At 39.8% G+C, this 23687-nt stretch overlaps 1 protein-coding gene across 1 annotated transcript in view; it reads right to left on the bottom strand.

Moving 5' to 3' along the window:
- Positions 1-22327, bottom strand: part of B3GNTL1 (UDP-GlcNAc:betaGal beta-1,3-N-acetylglucosaminyltransferase like 1) — a 1877148-nt gene extending 1854821 nt beyond the window's left edge. Inside the window, exons 1-2 of the mRNA XM_069200350.1 lie at positions 21932-22327; positions 3058-3174 (exon numbers count right to left, since the gene is read on the bottom strand). Of these exons, the coding sequence (XP_069056451.1) occupies positions 3058-3174; positions 21932-22036 (222 nt within the window). The 5' untranslated portion in view covers positions 22037-22327. The remainder of the gene's footprint in view (positions 1-3057; positions 3175-21931) is intronic.
- Positions 22328-23687: the final 1360 nt, after the last annotated feature.

Below are 23687 nucleotides of genomic sequence, written 5' to 3'. Positions count from 1 at the left end.
AGGAAGAAGGCAAAAGGTTTGGGGGATAACCCAGCAAAAAGGGCCATTTCCAACAGGCCCACAACCAGTTATTAGCAGTATTTAAAAAAGCCCCATAGAGACTCAGAATGTAATTTGCAAGCAAGCATACTATTCCTTAATACAGACTAGCAAACTTAAGGACAGTACTGTCTTCTAGGCGGTGGTTAACTGCAAGTATTTTGCTCAAACAGAGGGAATTAGCATTGACACTATAAGCCAACTGGTAAATTGGGTAGCTCACTACACACATCTTCAGATCCTACTTGATGGACGACCTAATTCCTGCGGTGATTGATTCCACCCAGAATATCCCCAACTCTATCCCCCCTCCCTCCACTATTGCTACATCTGGGCTGCAGTTTGAACTGAGTGCGGTGATTGCAGAAAAGGATAGTTGCCCTGTGGGGAAAGTTCCCAGACCGGATGGGATTACGGTTGATCTCTTTAAGTCTAATATCGCCTTGTGGGCACCACTCCTGACTAATGTATAGAACTCTCTTTCAACAACTGGCCCGCTGAAGACTTTCCAATCCTTGAAAAAGGGTCCAAGTCCGATTCTGAGTGTTATCGCCCCATATCACTTATTACTTCAACCGCTAAAATTATGGGAAGAATCCTGCTGGAACACCTACAATCCTGGGCAGATCAGCACAACGTACTTTCGGATTTCCAGTTTGGCTTCCGCCCTGGCTTAGGTACAGTTGAGCACTGCCTCAATCTATTTCTTATGATAGGCAAATATACGATGCCCAAGAAAGGGAAGCTGTACTTAGCTTTTATGGATCGAAGCTTAGCTTTTTTTTTTTTTGCACTTTCATAGCCAGCCTGGATTTCGTTGCTAACCAGGCAAAAACTCATACAATAGTCTTTGGATCTAGCAAGAAGGAAGGCATTGCCTTCAGTGTAAATAACAAGTCACTATTGTCCCCATATTCCCTTGGGATAACATTTGATGAAAAATGTACCTGGGGACTCTGCCCCTTGAAAAAACTACAGAGGGCGTTTTTGGCTTTGCTGCTAAAATAGGAAATAAGCCTGTTAAAGAGCTTGTTACCATATACAAAGCGAAATGCTACACAAATGCCAGTTGCGGGCTTGTCCAAGGGGTTATAGTGATCAAATGTGGCTGGAAAGAACCAACAATGGTTTTATTAAGAGGTTATTAGCGGTCCCAAAATCTACAAGTTCCTTTATCTGCCACTCTGAAATTGGGTTAGGGTTCATCACCGATTTTTTTTAAACTCCAACCAATCCTTTTATTGTTTAAAATTTGGAGAAAGACCCTTCTTTAACTGAGCAGTACTTTCTGACTGCCTTAAACTGGACCACTGCCTGAAAATCCCCTGGATTAGGTACACTCATGATTCTTGTAACAGCATGGATTTGGCTGATCTTTTTAACAACCCTGACATTTTTCAGACTAGCGTTTTGAATACTTTGAAAACTCTGTTTTTAGCAAAGTGTAATTACCAGAGATTGCAGGCAGAAACTATCAAACCAGATGTCTAGGCATATGTTGAAATTCGTACATGCAATGGCATTGACCCATACTTCATTTGGGTTACAATACAGCGTCACAGGTAGCTTATCCCACACAGGTCACCTATATTTCCAATTTACCTTATTGCCCGTGTGATGGAAGCTCTGCTAAATGCACAATGCACTTTATGCTTTTTTACAAACATTATGGCTCATTGAGAAAATTGTATATTCTACCTCTTTTAAAACAAGTCAACATTAGATACTGTACGGCTGCCTTAGTTTTCCTACAGACCCTGCCGTCAGCAAGGTGTTGTTTCTCAATTGTCACATATATTCAAATAACCATGTGGCAGAGGGTGACTGCTCTCTAGGAACTGTATTTGTTCTATTGATCTTAAAATGATTTTTTTATGCTTCTTCCCATGGCCATATGTTGCTAAGATAGATTGTGTGCTGATAAGAGATCACATAAGAAATCCACATTTAAAATGATGCATGACATGTTTGTTATTCTTGACTCATTTCATTTTATGTCAACCCATTGGACTGATGGACTGAGGCTCTTGTTGACAGGTTTAAACATTGGATGAGGCTATTTTGTATTTATTGCTTGATTTCTGTAGTGACTGCTCTTCTGCACATCCTTTTTATCTTGTGATACTGTTTGATATTTTGATGAACTTGTTTGATGTGTTGTTTTTTTATTGATGATGTATATTGATGTTTTATTTTATGCACTTTTATGGCTCATTTGAGCCGAATAAAGTTATTAATGAATGAATTACCTGCTTTACTCTCAATATGTACTCGTGCCTATATATCCAAGTTTGTTTTCACAGACTCTCAGTACTTCACCACTAATTTGTAATACTGTCTATAATTCTAATTTACTCCAAAACAGTGCTTTAATGTTCTAGATTGAAGAGGTAAACTCAAATCTCCAATTAACTTCTCCGCTTAAAATTCACCTGGTGCTTAATGCTAAACATTCTGTCATCGGGTAAAAAATAAAAAGTCTATATTTCTAAAGGAATTGCAGTGTTACTCTATTAAGACCTGGATACTTTCTTGGATTCAGAGCTCCTAAAAAATGGGGGATAAACTCATTTAACTCTCTGAAAAAAACAGTCAGAAAGAGATGACAAAAGATGTCTCTAAACGGCTCCCCACTTGCTCTCTTGTATAGAAATGTGTATCAGTTGAATCACATACATTTGAGCCGCAACAATGTTATGTTTACTTTTAATTCTGTTTAATCCGACAAGGATCTTCATGATAAAAAAATATAAATATTTCAATCTATGCGAGTTACAAGATGCAACAAACATATGTGTTATATCTCAAACATGTCTTGAAGGTTACATATGTTTCAATATGCATAAGTATCAATCAGTAATTGAGAAGAAATTACATACTTCTCCTAATATATCATTTTTCTCCCATAAAATATACCCTCTTCAAATCCTTATTTAGACCCCGTCCAGTAACACTGTAAAAACAAAATAAAGTGTATGCACTAAGTAAAACATATTTTGAATCTACATGTATACTCACCTTACTGGCGTCATTGAAGACAGACAGCTCCAGACTACCTTCATAGTCTTGCTTAAGAACAGATTTCAAACATTCATCTAACCAAGGCGCGGCATTGAAGACTGGCAGAATAACAGACTGGAAAAAAGCAGAGAGGTCATCAGATGTTGCATCATATAATTTTCAAATTTATTATATTCCTACCTGGCACTGAACAGCAATAAGCATTCTAATGTGTATTTTACCAAATATTATTGTAATTATGTTGGGAAGGGCAAACATTAAAAAATGTAAACATATGATTTGGGGTGCTAATGAGCTGGCCCGAGCAGGGTTAGCTATGCTTCATCATCATCAATAAATCTTTATTTGGTCAAAACATGTAAAAGCACGATAACAAAACTGTAAAAACATATACATGTTGCATATAAAAACACCAAAGACCAATTTTTTTATATAGCAAAGAGAGATAAAAAACATCCATAGTTATCTGAGTTTACCCATACCTTTTCCTGATTATAATAGCACATTTAATACAGCTAAGTACAGAAATACACATGTCCAGGAATGCTAAACTTTATAAATATCTCATGCCTTCCCTATATGATTTAAAATCCTTGTTTAAAATAGCCGGCCTTAAAAATTTAGTTCTTAAAGAACCATATAAACTACAAAAGAGCATAAAATGAACAGATATTTGAGCCAAAATACCATCACAAGGGCAACATGGCAGGGATGAAAACCAGGTACCTATAGTTGGAAAGGAAACTAAGAAATGAACTTTATTTATATGCAGTCTAGTCAAGTAAAACTTAATATCAAAACTGTCTATCCAACATAAATAAGGTTCTATACTCGAGGTAGTAATTAGTGAAAGATGATATATAACAGAATTCATATCCAGTACCTTTCCTATTCTTTTCTCCTATCTGTAAAACAAAAACTTCTTTATTACTAGCATTTTACTTTGTGGCCCAATGATTTACGGACTATCAAACAAAGATGCCATTCCCAAAGCAAAAAAAGCTCTTTTCACATAAGCCACCCAGGGAATTCTATCCATTTTATCGAACTTTATACAGTCGATCAAGATTTCCCTTGAGTAATGCCTCTAAAGTATTCCAAATCTTGATCCTTGACAACAGCGGGCCATGGATATTCGTTCATCCAAAAAGCGACGGCCTAGCTCTAAGTGGGTGGCAAAACTGGCGGTACTTTGAGGAATGACGAAGTTTGTTCAGCAACCTATCTTCAGCTTTCTGCATCTTCCCTGGGTCTGCATACCCACTTGCTCCACCACTGTATACTCCTGCGGACAGACATTTACTATTATACAATGTAATCATATGCTTAATAGGCTTATGACCGAGCTGTTTAGCAAACCTTAAAATTGCATCACAGGCTGCTTTCATCTTCTGTACGCTTTGGGAAAACTAACCTGGCCACAAACCATCTGCTTCTATCAAAATACCTAGATTACTAAAGAGACCTACTCTAGTTATATGGACGTTGTTTATACAGAACTGCATAGACCTTGTATTCCTTGGGACACAAATTATAGAAAGTGATTTGTTTTAATTTACCTTCAGGCCAAGTTCGGACATAAAAGAATTAAAACCATTTAACAGTCTCTCAGGCCATTTGCAGTTAAAGCCAAAAGAACTGCTCCATCCGCATTAAGTAATACAGGAACAACATGATTTTCAACACATGGGATATCTGGGGTACAAATACCTAGATAACTTTCCAAGCCATTTATGTAAAACAAGAACAAAAAGGGGGCAATATACAGCCTTGCGTTACCCCTCTAGTAATTTTGATAGGCTTAGTACAACCTCATATTGTGTAAGACGCACCCTAGTGGTTTTCTCTTGGTGGAGGAGTCTTACTAAGTTAATGAGGGTAAGGCTCAACTCCCGCCTGGGCCATAATTTCCCATAATTTCCTCCTATCAACCAAGTCAAAGGCATAGGAGAGGTCCATAAAAGCCATATGGATAGTACCTCCCCTGATTTCAACATACTTGCCTAGGACTAGATGCAAGTTAAGAGCTTGTTAAATCGTCCCAGGGTTTGGGCTTGCAAAAAAAGGAGTTTGCCTGAGCCCAACCCTTTAATTTATCTAAAATCACCCGTCCCAAGATTTTTGAAGATGAATCTAAGAGCGAGATAGGGCGATAACAGGTGGGTGAGCTCTTACCCCCTTTTTAAAAACAGGAACTATTATGGACTCACACCATGAATTTAATGAATTTTTTCCTGACTGCAGATCTAAGGACATTTGTGATTAGTGGGGTCCAAATATCAACTTTGTGTTTGAAAAGATCAATAGGCACCCCAGGGCCCTTACCACTGGCCGGGAAGCAGAATATTGCTTTTGATACTGATGCTAGATCTATACAACCTACAATCCATTGTTCATTTATGTGTGGATATTCCACACGACCATCTTATCTGCAGTAGATGGATTAAAAACTTGTAAAAAGTGGTCAACCCAATCCTGCTCAGGGATGTGAAAATCTATACCAACAGCCGATAAGTCTGTAAAAAAGGGTGGTTTATCATTTCCCAAAGTAACTTGTTATCCCCTGTTTGGGCAGTTTTATCCAAATCCTCCCATGCCTTCAGCCTAAGCTCTTGCTTTCTGCGTTCTATAGTACCTTTATACATCTTCCAAGCATCTCTAACTTCTTCCATATCCCATGAGTTCTTGTTAATGGCTTTTTTTCAAAACTTCCAGGGCAGCAGTACATTCTGCACTAAACCATAAGTGTAAAGAGGCTACTTTCAAAAACTTGTTCTTAACTAACATTTTGGACACTGTTTCAAACATAACAATAAAACTACCCCTAATAGCTTTTGGCTCAACATTATATGACTAACAGCACTCTATTTCATGTTTAACCAATTTAAAGAGGTCTGCCAAACATACGTTAGGGTCCACAGTTGCCCATTTCACACAAACTCCTTTATTGGCACTGTAATGCACCAATGGTCTTGGCAATTCAGAGGGTTGAGGAGATAAACCAATAGAAAAATCCAAAATAATCAGGTTATGATCACTGAATGGCGTAGGATAGACCACATACCCATCCAATTTCTGAATTAAATCTTGGGACAGCAATACAAAATCAATTATACTATCCCTCCCTCAACCCACAAAAGTGGGGCAGCAGCCATAACCCTTATCCTCAAAGTCAGAATCTGACAAAAGGAACAGATCATGAGAAAGGATAATCTGATTTAGGGCTTTGCAATAAGAGGATTGCTCGAAATGAAAAAGATCAACCCCAAAGTCATTTGAGAACCTACAGACCGATAACCCACTGTGGGAACATTTCCTAATATTAAAATCATCAGCCTAAATTACTGACCAGTGACTGTCCCTATGGTGCACAAACTCTATCAAAGACTCCCCTAGTTCATGGACAATAGGCACTGGTTGTGCCACAAAGAAATCAAAATAAAAGTTAATCAAACAGATATTCATATTTTTTTCCAGGATAATGCTTAACACTTGAAAGTAGGGACCAGATTTCAAAATTGTTATCTCCAAGTTAGTGACAGAACACGAGACAAAATTAGCCAAATCTACACTCCTCCTGTCAGTCAGAGATGGAACTGCAGGGGTGCAATATGATTTAAAGCCATCGATGAACAAAGGCTCCAGTGCACACATCTTCGGACAGCAAATAACTGTAAAATTACGTACAAAAGACAACCAATCTTCATTTTGAAGTTTGTTACTAGCCACCGCAATATTCCAGGACACAAGACTCAACGACTGGTTGTTCCTCTCACTTAGGGTAACATCAGGCAGATGGGCTAAGGTGGCAGTACTAGTGGACTGTGAAATCACTGGCTCTACCCGGCCCAATTTCTCACCTGAATCCCATTCTATCAGACGTCAGTCATTTTCCAATATATCTGATTATACATCAAAACGATTTGACGTGATTTACAGGGCCGTAGGAAGTGACCTATTCACTAATAAATGATTTGGGACCATTTGTGTTCCCGGTCTCTGGTTTAAGTAAGGGGGATAAAAAGAGCTTAGGGAGCAGGCACGTAGTTACAGTACATAGGATTCAATTGTGAAAATAAAAAAACGAGCACACATTGGGTCCTTAAAATTCAACACTATGCAGTCCCCGTAATAGTTTTTTCAGAAGTACCCACCCAATTCACCCTCCTAGCCATATTTATTTTAGTAATTGTTTCAGGGTGTCCAGCCGCATGTGTTTTTTTAACCAGTGGGCACATTTGCTAATCAGACTATAGCACTCAGCAGTTTCTTCCTTCAGAGGGGTAACTCCCATGAGAACTAAAGTATATGGGGCACTGTCAGGAGGTAAGTGCAGGTTCATCAGTTTGTTTTTACCAAACGGTACAGTCTGAGGCTGGCCTGACTCATAAGTCCCCACTGGGCCCACGCCTCTTTTCCCTTGTGCCAGATACATTTATTTTGGCCCCCTCAGACTGACCTCCGGGGGCATCAATCAGGATGCTATTGTTACTATTGTTTGCTGTTCGGGGCTGTAACTGGTTAGGGCCTTTCTAATTTTTGGTGCTACAGTTTAAATGAGTCCCACGAAGTACTGTATCCAGAGCATTAACTTTCTCCATTAAAGATTTAAAATAACCTATGATTTTATCCTTAAAATCAGATAAACATTTTTCTATTGAACTAGTTAAAAATTCACCACATGAACTTATAACATCTTTAAAAGTGGCCTGGAATTATTCACCAAAAGATTGGGGGTCCAACAGACTAGATTGTACATTAGCTCGTTAATCCCACTAATTATTCAATTTCCTATCTGACTACAGCGGGTCATATTGCAAACAGGATTTTTTATGATACCAGATATTCCCCCCTCCTCTCGTTTCCTCTTGGTCAGTGAAACACTTTTTGGGGATTAAGGGCTAGATGAATCATCAGTGATTCCAATAAATTCCTTGCAAAGAACACAAGGGCTTTCTTTCCTACGTTTGTTAAGTTTTGCAACTTTTGATGCCTTTTTTACTTCTTTATTTGAAGCACAGGGTTCACCCCAAACCATACCAGTATCATCTTTTTGTGGCCGCTGTGTCAATTCTGAGGGGAGTGACTCCAAAATCATTTTTTTGAACAACCTCAATACGGTCTCCAACCTTGTGCAGTTCAGTAGGAATAACTCCAATGGCAGATGTAAGATAGTTAGTAATCAAAGGAGTGGCGCATCAGTCCTTCTCCCCACTCTTTAAAACCTGGGAGTTTTTCTTCCCCATTATAAAAAATGATAATCTGTCAGTAACTTCAAAACTATACAAGAAACCCACAATGTAACAGCACCCTCCTTTAACTGTACAGAGTTAGACTCACCCGAGCTCCTACGTCCAAGTGTCCAAAAGTAGGACCAAAGAACCCAAAGGATAGAAAGAGCAGTCCCAGCTCAGCCTGGTTCGGCCGCGGACAAGCACAGACTTGCCCGTTCTTGGCCCAGTCTATGCCCGGACGCATCCCGGGAAGAATCACTAAAGCCTCTTGCAAAATGTCAAGGAGGAGTGGGGACTCTGTGTAGGCTTCAGACCCAATCATATACTCACTTGCATCTACACCTTTGGACATAGATGGAGAATATTACAGGAAAACTAAAGAATTATAGCAAGCAGAAAGAAAGATTTCTGAATATCATGATGGAAATTGAGTTTTTCCCCATCAAATGTGTTTTTTCCCCATTTCAACAGCATCTTCTAAAGAAAAAATATTGTTTTTTTAATAGATGGCTTTTCTATATATCGTGCATTTAATTTAATTTACATGTAGCATTTGTTGTGATTTTTATTTGGAGGGAGAGAATGAAAGTAAGTACAAGATAATACACAAGCAATATTCAAGGAAGCATTGCAGTGAGTTTTAAATATTGTTGAGTTGAGAGTAACACTTTGGAAAAAGTGCCACTCCAGAGCTTCTTTTATAGCCAAATAGAGATTAAAGAATTACTTGCATGAAAATCCTGGCAGATCTGTGACACTTAACTTTTGGACACATCAATCAAAGCTCCTCCCTGGTGACCAATTGTGTTCGAAATCTCTGACAAACTGTTGAATGTCATGTGTTATGAACACATTAAGCAGTAGAATGGGACATTGTTATGTTATGCGGACTTTATAGCGAGCTTCTCACCCGAGGAGTATCCAGGCTCGGAGTAGATGAGTAGGACGATTAGGCTCCTAGTTAAACTGCCAGGTCTCCAGGTTCTTGAGGAACTCTAGTAGAAATGGGAAGGTCTAGATATGGTGTGAAAGGTCGTTCCAGGATTTGTCAACAATGTAGGAGAAGGAGGATCCTTCTGATCTGCTCCTGGGGATGAGGGGTATTTGCGTAAGGTGGAGTGTGGCTGAGCATGGTTGGCTGGTGGGTTGGTGGTAGCTGAGACAGTAGTTAAGGAAGGCAGGACCGACGTTATGTAGGGCTCTGTATGCGTGGGTGAGCAGCTTGAATTGGCATCGCTTCTGGATTGGTAGCCAGTGTAACCCCTGAGGAGGAATGTGATGTGTATGCTGCGTAGGATATTGAGGATGAGTCTAGTGGCGGCGTTCTGGCAAGTCCCGAGTCTTTGTATGAGCTAATTCACAGTGCCGACGTAGTCTATTCTGCTGGTGATAAGGGCCTGGGTGACCATGCATCGGGAGTCAGTGGGGAGCCATAGCAGTATTTTGCAAAGCATACGTAGCTTGAAGAAGCAGGAGGAGGTGACAGCGTTCACTTGTTTGGCCACTGTGAGCATGTCATCCAAGATGATGCTGAGGTATTTGGTGGGGGTCATTAAGTGTGGACATGAATCCCAGGTCTGTTGGCCACCAGGAGTCGTCTCATGGAGAGCTCTTGCCCCCGAAGATCAGGACTTCTGTCTTATCTGTGTTGAGTTTTAGGCAGTTCTGTTTCATCCAGTTTGCTACGTCTGACAAGCAGGTGGTGAAGTGTGTCCCAGTGGTGTGTTTGTCTGTGAGGGAGAGGGTGAGATAGGTGTCATCTGTGTAGGAGACAATGTTGATTCTGTGAGATCTTATGATGTGGGTGAGTGGCACCATATAGATGTTGAGAAGGGTAGGGCTCAGTGATGATCCTCTAAGGACTCCGCAGATGAGCTTCCTGGGTTCAGACATGAAGGGCAAGAGCCACTGGGGCCTGTCGGAAAGAAAAGAGGCCAGTCATCTCAGGGCAGGTTCATTTACTCTTGAGTTGTGGAGTCTAGTAATATGATGCTGTGTACAAAACATCTGTGAAAGTTGATTATGGTACATTTTACAAACACATCACTGCAAATAGACCAAGTTGTTTGTGTCTTATGGTACATTTTTGAACACCTATGTACAAATTATTCATGTTGAACACAGATTTTGTAGCTCTTTTCTGATTCAGAGGCCTTTACTACTAGGTCTTAAATGCAACCTGGACTTGCCACCTTAATGGACACCAATGCAACAAAACAGTGACAGACATGATTTCACAAGCTCTTTCAACCCCAACAGGATTGCAGAACGGACCCTATCTATACCTTACCATTAGCCCATCAAACGCCTCTTAATTCGTGCAAGCAGAATAGGGGACAGGCAAGGAGTGGATGCTGTAGAAAGAAAAATCGACTTATAGACCCTGTTCTTGCCACTTCATCCCTGACCCCCAAGACTAGGAGTAGCTATGGCAGTGATAAGATATAAAGGACAAGCCAAAGGTAGCAGTTTCTACCCCGGCTTACCCTAATTGATGTAATTGCCACCTTGCACGAGTCATATTTTCCATTTGACATGTGTCAGGCACCATGTTACTATGATACGAAACTGTAAAAGGCCTACATCTCTTTTACAGAAGTAGCACCTAAGAAACAAATACACATATCACTGCCTAACCTACCTGCATAAGTTACATGTACAGCGATGTCTGTCATTCTCTGTATACTTTACTGTTTTGTTGAATATGTACCAAGTCAGTTCAGGCATAGAAGCTTTGTGTCTATTCGTATGTTCAGGAAAAAAAGCTGTATTGTGAATGCATCAAATGAAGGAAACTCCAGAGACTCGTGATGTACAAAATGCGGGGAGTTTTTTCCCATGCTAGGACCTGCTGTAGCGCCGAGTAATCCTAGCTATTACTTTGGCCTAAATAGTGGATCTCGCACCTTAGGCCAATGGACAGACACAACACTGATTTGAGGTGATGTCAATGTTGCGTGTCATAATAAGCATCAATAAACAAGAAATCAATAATCGAATTACACTACAATGATCACACCAGTTTATCAAGACGTTATAAAAAAAAAATATATTAACAATACTAAAGTCACAAAAATATTCTCAAACACAAATGATAAGCATACAGAATCATCAATGGCTGATTAGAACGTCTTATATACCCAAGTTTAATTAAAGCAAGTAAACAAATTAACTAGAGTATTATAACACAACTTAATAACACAAAGATCTGCGCTGGTGGGATATAATACATTGAAACAATAAATCAAAAAACATCAATTAGAATCATGAGCATGTAAGGACAAACTCCCTCACTAACCACTAATTAGCATTAACATGTTGGGCTTCATGTAAAAGTTTTAGAAACACCAATTTAGAAAAACATACTAACTCGGGTTAAAATAAAATTAATATTATTATTATGCAGCAATTAATTAATGAGTTGCAGCTTGAACCTGTAAAACAAAAGATACATATAACAATTCACAAATTATACATTACCCATAGGATAACAACAGAGAGAGATCACTTCAGCAAGGGGACATTATCAATAGGAACCATCTATATTTCTCCCAAGCCTACATGACTGAAAGATCACTGGAAAATCTCGTAAGGTCTGGTCTGCCTCGCTCTTCTCTGCTATCTCTCTCTCCCACCAGGAATAAGTGTAAGAACATTTTATTAACTTTCACAAAACTCATGATTGGTCAGGAGATGGCGTGTTGTACATTTAGCCAATAAATCTAAAGTTAGATAACTAAAAGTTACACATCCATAGTACACTGAATTCTTATTTGACTCATTGACGGAATCATTAGCTAAACTCAATTTATAACAATTTCTTCTTCTCTTCTGTCTTGTCTGTGGCTCCGTTGTTCTAACTCATCAGTATCTCAAAGTCAGGAAGAAAGGTCTAACATTGTTGCCATCTACTTCCATCCTCAAGGAGGAAACCGTTCGTTAGTGAAATTTTCTAAACAATAGGAAAGTCAAACTATAGCAATGACCTAATAAATCTGACCTTGTGAGATATAACACAAAAAACCCACAAGAGGTAGCTGTTTAGACGTCTATAAGCTATTCAATCACCCTCTTTTAAGTAAGCATTGAGCAATAAAAACAACTGCAAAGTTAGCCTAAGTAGAAAACAAAATGGATTATGGTGGCCATTTACAAAAGTCACCCGTTTTTCACACATTAGTTCATCAATGATCCGTACATTGTCAATTATAAATTCATCAGTAAAATCTCTGCTCCTGCAGACCCACAACCACTCCCTGGAATGGCAGCTAGGAAAATAGTTCCCCATGCTTACATTCTAGAATGCCTTACATCACACAGTTCCACAATAGCATCAACCTTTCATTTGACCCATACTACACCACTTCCCCCTAAAACAAAAAAAAAATTAAGCAATATATAATAAATAATACAGCAGAATAAGCCATAACATACATGCTAAAATTTCTACTGTAATATCCAGTAAGCATATTATTAAAAAGATCAATAAAAAACAATCTTTAAACTTAATAGGTACTGTTCTCATTCTACTACATCAGGTAACGCTGCTTCTATTATCATCCTCTGAACAAATCATGTTATTTCTACTTGCTACATTAGTACTCAAATTATCACCACCACTGAACCTGTGAGCTTATGATGACTGATGATACACACTTCATTCAAATTTCTCCTTCTTTCAAAATATTTTTTCGTTGCATTTCGTTTAATCCTAACATGTTCACACACTTTTTCAAAATCCACTTCACCCTCACTCTGTCCCACTCTAACATCCAACCAAGATGGACTATACATAGATGGAGTTTTTCTACCTCTCACCAGTACAAAGGGAGCAACTCCTGTAGTACTGTGTGAAGCAGTACTGTAGCTCCAACCTTTTGGTGTAAATATGTGACTACAATAAGTTTGTTAGAAAAGCCGGCTTGGATACCTTCTTTATGGATATGGTTTGCTCTCTCCACTAAGCCACTGGAGGCTGGACTGTACAATGGCAATTTAACATGTCTAATATTTCGTTTTTTAAGAAAAGTAGACATTTCCTCAGACACAAAATATGTTCCATTGTCTGAAACTTATTTCCTTAACAATTCCCTCAATTTGGAATAACTAATTAAGAAACTTTATAGCACTCTTAGTATCGGCAACCTTAAGAAATGCAAAATACAGCCATTTGGGAAATTAGTCCACAGCAACTATTAAATATTTATTTTCATTGTTCAACAGGTTGAAAGGAAAAATCTAACCTAAATTTCTCCCAAGCCTCGTTATGCAATTAAACAGGACACAAAGGAGATGTGGACATGTTCCAGTGTTTGTCTGAGCACAAACATTCTGAACAACTTTCTCTTTATTGTTTTACTTGACCATAAACACCTAGCCACTAATAACTGTTTAATTTTTTTAGCGGTAGCAGAAACACCCAGATGTCTTACAAATACCAAGACCATAATTTGTGCACATTACTCCTATGGGGGCACAAAGGTATCTTGCCTAGTTACAATGCCATTGACAACCGACAATTCAGAAGCAACTTGTGCAAAAGAGCTCATTTCAGTACTTAGACTTCTGTCACATGGCAATACTTTCACTACATACTTCTTCATTGACCAAGTTTATATTCTCATCCTTAACAGAACACTTATCCCATTCTGTCTCCAAAACACTAAATTATTCAGTGGCATCTGTTACAGACAAGACACAATCATCTTCTTCAATATACCCATCATAGTGTTCTTTATCATTCACCGGCAGATACGACAAACAATCTACTCATATTTTTGTCTCCTGGTACATATTTGATATCAAAATAGAATTCTTGAAGTCTTGACCACAATCTGATAAGCCTAGATGAGGCTTTGTTAGGACATCTATCCCCTAACATGAAAATTAAAGGCTTATGGTCAGTTACTAAATCAAATTTAGCACCTCATTTACACATTTCAGATTTTTCAGCAGCCCAGGCACATGCAAGGGCTTCTCTTTCTATTGTGCTATATTTTGTTTCAGCTACACTCAGCATTTTAGAAGCAAACATTGTTCTTTCCTCTCCCTTAAATTGACTCAATACTGCACCTATGCCTTTTGAACTTGCGTCCACCGTAATGATACACTTCTCACCATGAGTGAAAGGTTTGACAGCTGATGCATTGACAATTTCTTGATACTGTCAAAAGAGCTCTGTCAGTTATAGCCTTTCCCTGAAAACACATGCCATAATATTCACTGAGACCCAAGAATGGTCTGAGAGCATCCTTATCATCAGAAAGAGGAGCCTCACTGATTGCATTCAATAGACTTTCTTTAGGTCTAATACCTTCTCTTGATATATTGCGACCAAGGTAATCAATTTGATTTGTCATAAATGTACATTTCTCACGCCTATTATGCCATGCTCTTGTAGTTTACTCAAAACTACTTGTACAAGCCTAAGATGCTGTTCAACATCACTAGTGTGAATAAGGATGTGGTCCTGAAATGCTTGAATTCCTGTTTGTCCCTCAAAAATGTGATCCATTAATCTCTGAAAAACACTTGCTGCCGATGGTAACCCAAAATGCCATCTTTCTATATAGGTATGCCCCAAAAGAAGTTATAAATATGGTCAAGGAATGAGATTCTTTAGGAAGAGGAATCTGGTGATATGCATGCTGAGCAGCAGTCTATGGTAGAAATAAATCTTACTATTACCTATATTGGCCAGCATAATATTGATTCTGGGCAATGCATGACAGTCTACCAAAATATTTTGGTTAAATACCCTTAAGTCTGTGTACAAGCCTATCTCTCCAGATTTTTTTCCGGGCCATTACCGCAGAGGAAACCCATTCAAAGCATTTGACAGGAGTGAGAGTCCCCTGTATGCATATGTTGTCTAACAACGCCTTCAAATCTTTCCTCACACTTTTGAATTCCCTCATAATCAATATAAAAAATAAATGTAGTTAAATCAGTGCACACTGGGTGGGCAGAATACATGTATGAACGTATGTTCCAACACAAGCACTCTCCCCAAAAAAAAAAAAAGACAATATCTTATTTTTAAAATGTGACAACCCTACAACATTCTTTGTAATACACATACCCTCAAAAACCAAAACAATAACAACGTAGGAGTAAGATATCTAACGAAAGCCCTATCTGCAGACTGTCACTGTCAACAGAAAACATGGAATATACATGCAAAATAGTCAAAGCTTCCATAGGAAAAACTGTGAACTATGATATGGTTACTCACAAACATTGTCCCGGGGGCCAAAGTGTTTTTCTGAATGTGACCTGGGCTGCATTGATGCCAGCACGTTGGCACTCAGGAGCTTAGGGTAGGGTTGGTGGTAAGGTGGGTGTAGGGGAAGCAAAGCATATTCATCAATTGCCTGAATTACAATGTGAAACCAGAAAACCTGGATTTATTCCTGGTATACCCACGTCACCAAATTATGTGATCCTAGGGAATTGCTTTATTTCACTTCCCCTCATTTTTCTTAATTTTCATATACAAAAGGACCATGAAATACATGACTTCAGGATGTGCACTGTACAAACCTTCTCCTGTGTTTGATTTAATATATTATAATGTTGTTTATGTATAATAGGAACCTAGGCCACCTAAAAAGTGCACATAACTAACTTGCATCTAAGTTCACTTTTGGCATTGTTTCTAAATTCTTATTTGAAAACTATCACTTAAAAAAGTATTTCTACTCAATGGACTGATATAATCTGATGTATTAAAGCAAAACAGCTCTGCATGTTAAGGAAATACACTTTCCTAATTTTGAAGACTTTACCATATTTTTCCACTTTTGCTGCTAGATGTGTTTAAAAATGAGGGTGTTTTAAAAGTTAAATGGTGCGGACACCCTAGTTACTTCTTGTCTTTAACTTCATTTAACATTTAAATAAATGCTTGCTGTTTATATAACATATTTTTAATGTTAGTGCTGAGTCGAGTAGACAGTAGCCAAGTGCTACTGTTGACAGGGGTGAATGTAGAGGTCAGGAGTACCCCCAGGGCCGTACTTTGAGTATCACTGAACTATGCCCTAAGAATAACGACAGATAGGCTTCTGTCAAATTGCCCTTTGTAAAGACACTCCAGGTTTGCTGTTGTACATCAAGTTTGATCCATTAGAAAAACTATTCTTAGGGACAGCCAGATATGAGCTTCTTGATAGATGGATGTCAATTACCAACTATATATATTCTGAGCTGAATCTCTTATCAGCCGATGCATGGCCATCTGCCAACCTAAGTTCAAAAGATTAATACAAGGGGCAAACTCAGTACAGCACCCAAGACTCTGAAACATCTTCATCTGAGATGTTAACACACAATAGGACTACCTAAACTTCAGAAAAGTTCTGTAAATTGAACTGTCAGATAATCATCACTAAGATCAGAGACCACTAAACACAACTGAAAACTGGCTGGACTCCATCTGCGCTCCCCCAACAACACAATGTGGACCCCTTTTCTACCTAAAACCTGCCCATGAGGCCCCAAGTGAAATGATTGATTATATATATCTTTATCTGTAAAAGTATGTTATGCTAAGCAATTTATAGAGCGCTTGTGTAACCTGAGGTGTCTTGGAGCTAGCAAAAGGCTTGAGCACAACTGAATGAAGCCCTAATTAGAAAGAATTATTAGAAAAACACATTTTCAGCTCGTTTCTGATGGCAAGCAGCGAGAGAGCAGCACTGATGTGAGGTGGAAGCAGATGCCAAGTTGTGGTGGCCCCAGTAACAAAACTTCTTCCTCCCCATTTCAACCTGTTGAATCTGGGGACCACTACTTTCTTTGTCCCCATCGATCATAGATTTCTGCTGGGCTCGTACCATTTGATTGCTTGTCTCAAGACCTCAAGACCGATATCATGCAAAGACTTGTAGGCTATGCAGAGCGCCTTGAATTTTATGCTGTTCCTGTCAGCCAGTGAAGCCTTTTGGTGGCCTGAGCGACTGATTGAAATTTAGGAATCCCTAATAGCAATTTGGCTGCTGCATTCTGCAGGGTTTGCAATTTATTCAGATGTTGTTCTTGCAAACGTAGGTACAACCCATTGCAAAAGTCCATTTTTGACAAAACTAGGGTTATAATTACGGTTTTCTTAGAGTCTGAGAGTTATAATGGGAGAAGATTTTTAATCATCCTTAAAGTGTTAAATAAGGAACAGACCACCAAATTGGTTGCCAAAATTCCGCCTATCATCAATCACAACTCCTAGGTTCTTTGCCGTTTTTACTGGAATAAGGAGTGGCCCCGCCTCTTGTGGCAAACAGGATGGGGCCAAAAATTCCCAAAAAGAATCACTTCGGTGTTACCCGAGTTTAGCTTAAGGCAGTGATTGCTCTTCCAGACACTAATTGCATGCATGCAGTCATGGAACTTAACACCGACGATGGTTACATTACTGAATGTTAAAAACACAATTTGCGTGTCGTCAGCATAGGAGGTAAGGGAGAATCCAAAGGATTTAATCAGCAACGCTAGCTCTGTTACGTAAAGGTTGAACAATGTAGGGCTAAGCGAGGGCCCTTGTGGGACCCCGCATGGAAGAGAAAAAGGTTTAGAGGTGTATAAGTCCATGGTGACAATTTGCTCTCTTACTTCCAAGAATGAGCTCAGAAGAGCAAGTGGCTTATTTTTAATCCCCAATGCCTCAAGATGGTCGATCAAAAAAGTATGGTCGACCGTATCAAAGGCCGCCGACAAGTTGAGGCGAATAAGGGCTGCAGCACCTCCCTTATCCAATGCCACCCTTATTTCCTTGGTTGCCTTGATCAGAGCAGTTTCTGTGCTGAATCCAGGGCTGAACCTAAACTGTGTTGGGTCCAAAAGTTGGCTATCCTGGATGAATTGAACCAGTAGTTGATTCATCACTTTCACTGCAATTTTTGCAGGAGGTGGTAGGCGGGAAATGGGATGATAGTAGGATCTTCAGGTTTTAGGTTTGGTTTGGTCAAAAGACAAAGAATTGAGGCCTTTTTCCAAAGTGATGGGAAATACCCAGCTTCTTTAACAACACAAAAGGATGATGAACGGAGTGCTGAACAATGCAATCGCTCACCCCCAGTCACAGATCTGGGTTTAATCCATCATTCTTTTGCTCACCATGCCACCCCAGTTTGGACCCAGCCATATGCAAAACAGTCTTGACCCTGTTCCTCATGGGAACAGTCTAGCCTGAACTCCCAGGTCAGGTCCTCCATGGACCGGAAACAAGCATCCTGGGACTGGTTTCAGGGTATCACCCGTCATCAGCCAGGCCAGCTTGAATCCAGTGGCACAGTGAGAATACCTAACTACAAACATTGAATTAAGGATGCTGGTTTAGTTACTAACTACGGACCCTGGAATCAGTTTAACCACCAAAGGCGGATAAGGGTCTGATGAAGACCCTGATTTGGTAGAGTGAATCAGCCTGATCACCTGGTCAGGTGTGACTGGGAGAATTCAGGAAAAGTTATTTGTTCCAGGTCATCGTGAGTATTTATTTTCTCATCAGTGACAAGATTTTTATAGAAATCAGCTTTGGAGGCTAGATTTTAATCGGTGGCGAAATTCAAACAGATTTGGTCAACCTTGTCACGAAAATAGTGGGCAAGCGGGTTGCAAAAAAGTTGACTACTGCTTGCTCCTTTGTTGCCGGGAAGTTTGGCGATTTTAATGTCTACCTGGAGTAATTTGCTAGCGGAATTGTTAGCTGATTCAATATGCTGCTTATAGTAGGCTGTTTTTGCATTCATAAGTAGACCTTTATACTTGGTCATAACAAATTTATATTTATTTTCCATGTGCACACTAATGCGACCTCTATTTTCTTTTAAGCCTTCTACAGTTTTGTTTTTCCTGACGGAATGCATCTGTAAACCATAGCGCGGAAGGTTTTGTTCTGCCGGTGTTGGTTGATTTGAGGGGGGACTAGCTTAGAAAATACCCGGGTTTAACCATTCTGAGTACTCCAGAGTGGCTTGTAAACGTGTTACAAAGACCATGTTGAGAAGATTACTATCAATAAAATCAGCTAATTCTGGACAATGTTTAACTACGAAGCAAACATTTCTAAGCGCACAACGCATTTTAGTAATTTGATTATTAGAGGTGGAAAAACATCCCAACACTGAGTGCCTTGCTGAATTACGTGCACATGTAATTGGAAACCGCAGTTAGCACAAATAGTATTATAAACAGGAGGAAGTTCAGCCAGAATGATACAAACTCAACCATGAGCTGAGAGACTGAGAGCCCGCGCAGTACCTTACAGAAATATTGTTTCCTAGAGGCCATTTGCCGGGTGAAAACATCAGGGGTTCTGGCGCTCACTGCTATGCGGGTGCAAATGGGCTTGCCTTTGGCGTGCATCTACTGTGCGGACACTAGTGATGGTTTTAAATAACCCTCCATATGAGGAGGTGTGTTGAAGATACGGTGATTGGAAGCTCGGACCTAAAAACAAGTGGCAAACAAAAAACGATGCAAAACCAGGGCCCAGCAACCCTGCAGAACCACACAGGCTCCCCTGTGAGGGAATATATACTAGTAAAGGAAAGTAAAGTAAAAGAAAATTACTAAAGTTAAAACATAAAATCAGCAAAATAGGGAAACAGTTCCTTCGCAAATATGGTGCCCAGTAGCGAGGGAGCCAGGCACCTCCAAAACCGGCACAGTGCCTGGTGCACAAAGTACCTACAAGGAAATTAGGTAAAGTGTGCAGATCCAGTCGTGCTCTTCTGAGCTGCGCAGAAGCACTGGTGATGAACTTAAATAACACTCCATATGAGGGGGTGTGTTGAAAATCCCATTGCTTAGAGGTGCGGACCTAAAAACAAGTGGAAAACTAAAAAGGGTGCAAAACCAGGGCCCAGCAACCCTGTAGACCTGCACAGGCTCCCCTGTGAGGGAATATATACTGGTAAAGGAAAGGAAAGTAAAAGAAATGTGCGAACGTTAAAACATAAAATCAGCAAAACAGGGAAACACTCCCTGTTCAAATATGGTGCCCAGTAGCGAGGGAGCAAGGCACCTCCCAAACCTGCCTAGTGCACAAAGTACCTACAAGGAAATTAGGCAAAATGGACAGATCCAGTCGTGCTCTGCAGAGCCCCTGACCATATTAGTCCTCACTGCCTATATTTCTCAATCTCACCAAGCTTGCAGAACCAATGTATGGCTCTATGGAACTGTCGAAAGCCGACATGTTTGCACAGCATAAAACATCTAAATAAGATACTAAAAAATAAGAGCACTGAAAACCAGACTTGGGTGCTGCCTTTTATAAACATTACTTGGACATGGCTCTTTACAGCCATTTCACAACACTTCTCAGACTGTTGTTTTGCATCTTGCAATCTAGTATTCCTGAATTTAATGTTGGCAATGTTTAAGTATCACCCAGGTACATACAAACACTCCTGCTGTAGGTCGTAATTCCAGATCTACAGATGTTTTTAATGTTAGTTTCCTTTCTATTAATATTACCTCCCTGTCAAATTGTTCCCTGATTTTGTTTAAAACTTGACTACTATAAACCTGTCAATTCACCCTCATCTGGCCGACATCACCATCCATTTAATAGTATACATTATACACCCTCCTATAAAGAAAGAGAGGTGGGTGAGCCAGTGAAATCTCGAGCCAAATGCCAGGCTTGAGTTTGAGGTTCTCTAGGACTCTCAAGCCACAAAACGAGCTGAGTTTTTACCTGGCTTCTGCCTGCCATTCACTCTACCCTCATGTAGCAAATATTATAGACATAATAGTTGCCTTTGATGTAATAAAGGAGAGAGAAAAGATACCCATGTAGTGGGTGAATTGCACAATGTGAAACCAGAAAACCAAGGCTAAATCAGGGCTTCTGTGATTGACCAAGGTGTGTTCGTAGGGGAACATTTGATTTCTTCAGACCAATATTTTCTTAATTATCAGTTATCACGTAATAAAACCTTTGTGGTTGATTTATAAGGCTATAATTGTACTCTCTCCTTAATAAGAATCTAGACTACATATTGAGTACACATAAGACTCGCCTCTTACTTAGTTCTGGGCCAGTGAAATGTTTCTAAATTCATGTTTAAAAAATCTATTTTAATAAATGCCTCTCAATGCAATGCCAATGCTGGTGTTCGCAGGTGAAATGTTAAAAAAAATGTTTTTAATTATTTTACATACAGTTCTTGAAATTAATTATATGCCAGATGTTTTCAAGGCTCCGTTGCGCACAGACTGGTAAAGCCAAGTCATCCTCAGCTCTCCCTTTTAATTTGTTGGCTCGTCCACCTCTATAAAGCAACGTGCGTCAGTAGACTTCCAAAAGGTCACTCGTTCCGTATGCAAATCTGTCATACTCCCCCCAAAAAATCTCCAGTCACTTTAACGAGATCCACCTCATTCAACAGCCATCAGATTGATAGGTGTGGGTCAGCACGTGTTCGTTTGTACGGTGATAACAGACTACCTATGGCTGGGAGTGGCAAACAGTGTTCTATTAAATGAAGCGTGTCTTTCAGGGACTCTCCATGAATACACAGTGGTAGGGCTGTTTTGGTTGCAAGTCTCCAATTTTGCCTAAATTATAAATGACTTTATAATCCGAAGTCTCTATTGAACCAAGCTACGTGCAAAGGCAATACACATACCACGTCAATCTGACCACGGCTCAGGGAGCCGAGAGGAGCCGCTGCGGAGTCTCCAGCGCTGCCAGTCTGCATGAGGGTTGCTGGGCCACCTGGTTCTTCGTGCATGTGTGCGAGTGGAGATGCGACTACAGGTGTCTAGTACTTCCCCGGCGCTCAGAAAGCTCCAGGTTTTGCCTCAGTGAATTCTCTATAAAGGATACGTGCTTTACCGCTAACAAAGCAAAAATAGCGGCTTTTGGTGGGCTCTCTGAAAGCACAGAGAAGCGCTCAACTCGAGGAAAAGCAACTAACTACAGAAGAGTGCCACAACTACCCTAACTACATATACTAGTGGCAGACGCTGATTAAAACAGGCGCGTTGCACGCGCATGAAAAAGTTCCGACCTCGGAGGAAGCAAGTCTGTTGTCACTTTCCAGCAACCCACCATCGTACTTTAACTGGAAAAGAGCGGACATCTTGGTACGGAGTTCCTATCAGAGATTTGCGACAGAAATAACGAAGACTACCGAAGGCGCTCACGAATTTTCGCTTCTGTATAATTATATCGTTATTTTTCCACAAATGTTCGAGTACATAACATGATAGTATTATGTATGGAAACATTACAGTTTTAAAACATCCAACGATGTGATAATAAGCGAACATAGACACAAGTACGTTTCATTGTTTAGAAAATGAGCAGGAACAGAAGAATTATTGTTTCGAACTTGCCCCTTAATTACCCTAGGTAGAAGGGTTCCTACTTTCAACGCAATGAGTGGTGAGTTACCTTGTCAATCAAGTAAGGATTGCGGACGTGATTACATCATGCATGTAAGATCCCGGGAACAGTGGGGTAGTTTGTAAGGCGAAGTGAGCTTGTTGTGGTTGATGTAGCTAGTTAATGCTAAAGATTACCCTGCACTGTGTTTTTTTTTTGTCTTTTGCGCATTGAGCACGCCTTTTGTCTTCAAAACGTGGCTAACGCTTTTATAGTTACGTGATTTTAGGGGACGTTTGAGTTTATTTTCTAGCAAACCCGACTACTGCGTAAAGCATATCTGGGTGTTTGTACATCGTTAAATCAGCTGGACTAGATTAATGAAACTAACGTGGTCGATACAGGATCCCAAGTTGTTTAAAGGGAGAAACTGAGATGAGAATAACTATGGTTTTATCGTTTCACAATAATTGGCGGGAGATTAAAGGGAAAACGTTCTATAACAAAAACAACTGATTGCGCTGGTAGTGTGTTTAGCTTGGCGGAGCAGTGCTACGCTGTAGTGATAAACGTTCGTGTGTGTTTTGTTTTTTAATTCGCTCAATCTTTTTACTGTGACTTTTTTCTAACAAAGCCTGGGTTGACTACGTACTACAGCAAATGGTCCCTCTCGCTAGGGATTACCGAAGCCTTCTTCCTACTAGTTACTTGCTTATCGTCGAAGTAGGTGCATTAACATAGTATGTATACTAAACTGATATTGTGTCCAGAGATCACTTGCCTATCCCTTTGACAGGCCACGAAATCACTGAATGTTACGAATCTGGTTATAACCCGTCCCCTGCATGTTACAACTTATGTGGCTGTCCGCTGTCTTTATCTTTACCCATTGATGCTTGCTACTCACTTTTTCATTTGTGTTGAAACACGTAAATAGTAACCTTATAAAATACAGGCTGAGGTAAATTCTCTTTTGGTAGATAAGGTAACCAGAAGATTGCAGGAAAAAGTGCCAGGACAGGCCAATGTGGAACACCAGTCACTGGACTAGTTTA

This window comes from Pleurodeles waltl, chromosome 7 (genome assembly GCF_031143425.1).
Source record: "Pleurodeles waltl isolate 20211129_DDA chromosome 7, aPleWal1.hap1.20221129, whole genome shotgun sequence".
Classification (NCBI taxonomy): domain Eukaryota; kingdom Metazoa; phylum Chordata; class Amphibia; order Caudata; family Salamandridae; genus Pleurodeles; species Pleurodeles waltl.
The sequence above is the reverse complement of the archived record's forward strand: the minus strand, read 5'-3'. Positions and strand labels throughout refer to the sequence as shown.